Raw genomic sequence first — 1,938 nt, forward strand, 5'->3', positions numbered from 1 at the left:
TGCTGCTGCTGCTTCAGCAAATGCATTATGTTGTTGTTGCGGTTGCTGCTGCTGACGTTGCTGTGCTTGAATTAATTGCTGCTGCTGTCGCTGCAATATTTGCTGCTGCTGCTGTAATTGCTGAAGATATTGCTGCTGCTGCTGCTGCTGTAAAAAAGGACTATGCGTCTGCTGTGCTGCTAATAAATGATGCTGCTGCTGCAGTTGACGCTGCAGCAACAATTGCTGCAGCTGCTGCTGCTGTAATTGCTGACGTATCTGCTGCTGACGCATAAATTGCTGCTGAATCAGCTGCTGCTGCTGAGGGTTACCACTTGCAGCAGCAAGATGCTGCTGCAGTATCTGCTGCTGCTGCAGTTGCTGCTGATGTAACTGCTGCTGTAACTGAATCTGCTGCTGCAGCTGATGCTGCAATAACTGAGAAGGAACAGCAGAATCTGCTGCTGCAGCAGATTGCCCTTGCTGCTGCAGTTGCTGCTGCAACTGCTGCTGCTGTAATTGCTGCTGCTGTAATTGCTGCTGTCTTAATAAATGCTGCTGCTGTAATTGCTGCTGCTGCAAATGCTGCAGCTGTAAATGCTGCATAGGCTGCTGCTGCAGCACTGGCTGCAGTTGCTGCTGCTGTAACTGCTGAAGCTGCTGCTGCTGAAAATGCTGCTGCTGCAGCTGCTGCTGCTGACGTAATAGCTGCTGCTGCATATCCGGCTGCTGCAAATGTTGCAGTTGCTGCTGCTGCTGCTTCAGTTGCTGCTGCTGCAACTGTTGTTGCTGTAACTGCTGCTGCTGCAATTGTTGCTGCTGTAACTGCTGCTGCAATTGTTGCTGCTGTAACTGCTGCTGCTGCAACTGTTGCTGCTGCAACTGTTGCTGCTGTAACTGCTGCTGCTGCAGCGCTTGGGGCACCTGCTGCAATTGTGCATGTTGCTGCTGTAATTGCTGCTGCTGCTGTAATTGCTGCTGCTGCTGCCGGAGTTGCTGCTCCTGAAGCTGCTGCTGCTGCAACTGCTGCTGCTGCTGTAGACAACCTTCATACACATAACTTAAACCCGTACTTGCTTGCTGCTGCTGCAGCTGCTGCAGCTGCTGCTGCGGAGCCACTTGCTGCTGAACCACTTGCTGCTGCTGCAGCGGCGTTGCTGTCATACCTGGCCCACCAGCAGCAGTCCCCTCCGGGCCTAATGATGGAACTGCTGCTGCAGCAGCTGCTGCTGCACCAGCAGCAGCTGCAGGTGCTGCTGCAGCTGCTGCTGCTGCTCCATCTGTTGAAGCAAAGCCAAAGAGGGGCAGCCCCGATTCATCCTCAGCAGAAGCGGGGCCGCAGTCTTCTGCTGCTCCGTCTACCTGCCCCATCCTGCAGCAGCAGCAGCAGCAGCAGCAGCAACAGCAACAGCAACAGCAGCACAGCAGCAGCAGAGAGGAGACACCAACAAGATGAGAGAAAAAGGAGCAGCAACCATGCACTAGCAATCAGAGAAACAGCAGCAAACGAAGGAAGACCAATTATAACAACAGCAGCAACAGCAGCAGCAACAGCAACAGCAGCAACAGCAGCAGAACATACCTTAAATTTGTCTGCTGCTGCAGAGGTTGCTACTGCTGCTGTCGTGGCAGTACCCGATGCAGCAAAAGCAGCAGAGAGCCATGTGTTGCTTCTGTTGCTGCTGCTGCTGATGCAGCTGCTACTAATGCGCTGCTGCTGCTGGTGCTGCTGTTGTTGCTGCTGTTGCTGCTGCTGCTGCTGCTGCTGCTGGCCTTTAAGGATGATAAAGAAAAAGACAAGCAAGCAGCAGCAGCAAAGACAAAGAAGGAGGGAGAACTGTACCCGGCCTAAGACACTACAAAGGCGGCTGTATGCCGCCAGCAGCCATGTCTATTGCTGCTGTTGCTGCTGCTGTTGCTGCTGCTGCTGTTGCTGCTGCTGCTGCTGCCAGTGCTGCT

The 1,938-nt window shown here is 53.7% G+C and overlaps 1 protein-coding gene across 1 annotated transcript in view; it reads right to left on the reverse strand.

Moving 5' to 3' along the window:
* Positions 1 to 1,350, reverse strand: part of EMWEY_00049280 (chromodomain helicase DNA binding protein, putative) — a gene marked incomplete at both ends in the record, with an annotated part of 8,673 nt that extends 7,323 nt beyond the window's left edge. Inside the window, one exon of the mRNA XM_013479471.1 lies at positions 1 to 1,350. This exon is cut by the window's left edge and continues 896 nt beyond it. Within this exon, the coding sequence (XP_013334925.1) occupies positions 1 to 1,350 (1,350 nt within the window).
* Between the last annotated feature and the right edge of the window lie 588 nt (positions 1,351 to 1,938).

The sequence above is a fragment of the Eimeria maxima genome, genomic scaffold (assembly GCF_000499605.1).
Source record: "Eimeria maxima Weybridge genomic scaffold, Emw_scaff1160, whole genome shotgun sequence".
Taxonomy (NCBI): domain Eukaryota; phylum Apicomplexa; class Conoidasida; order Eucoccidiorida; family Eimeriidae; genus Eimeria; species Eimeria maxima.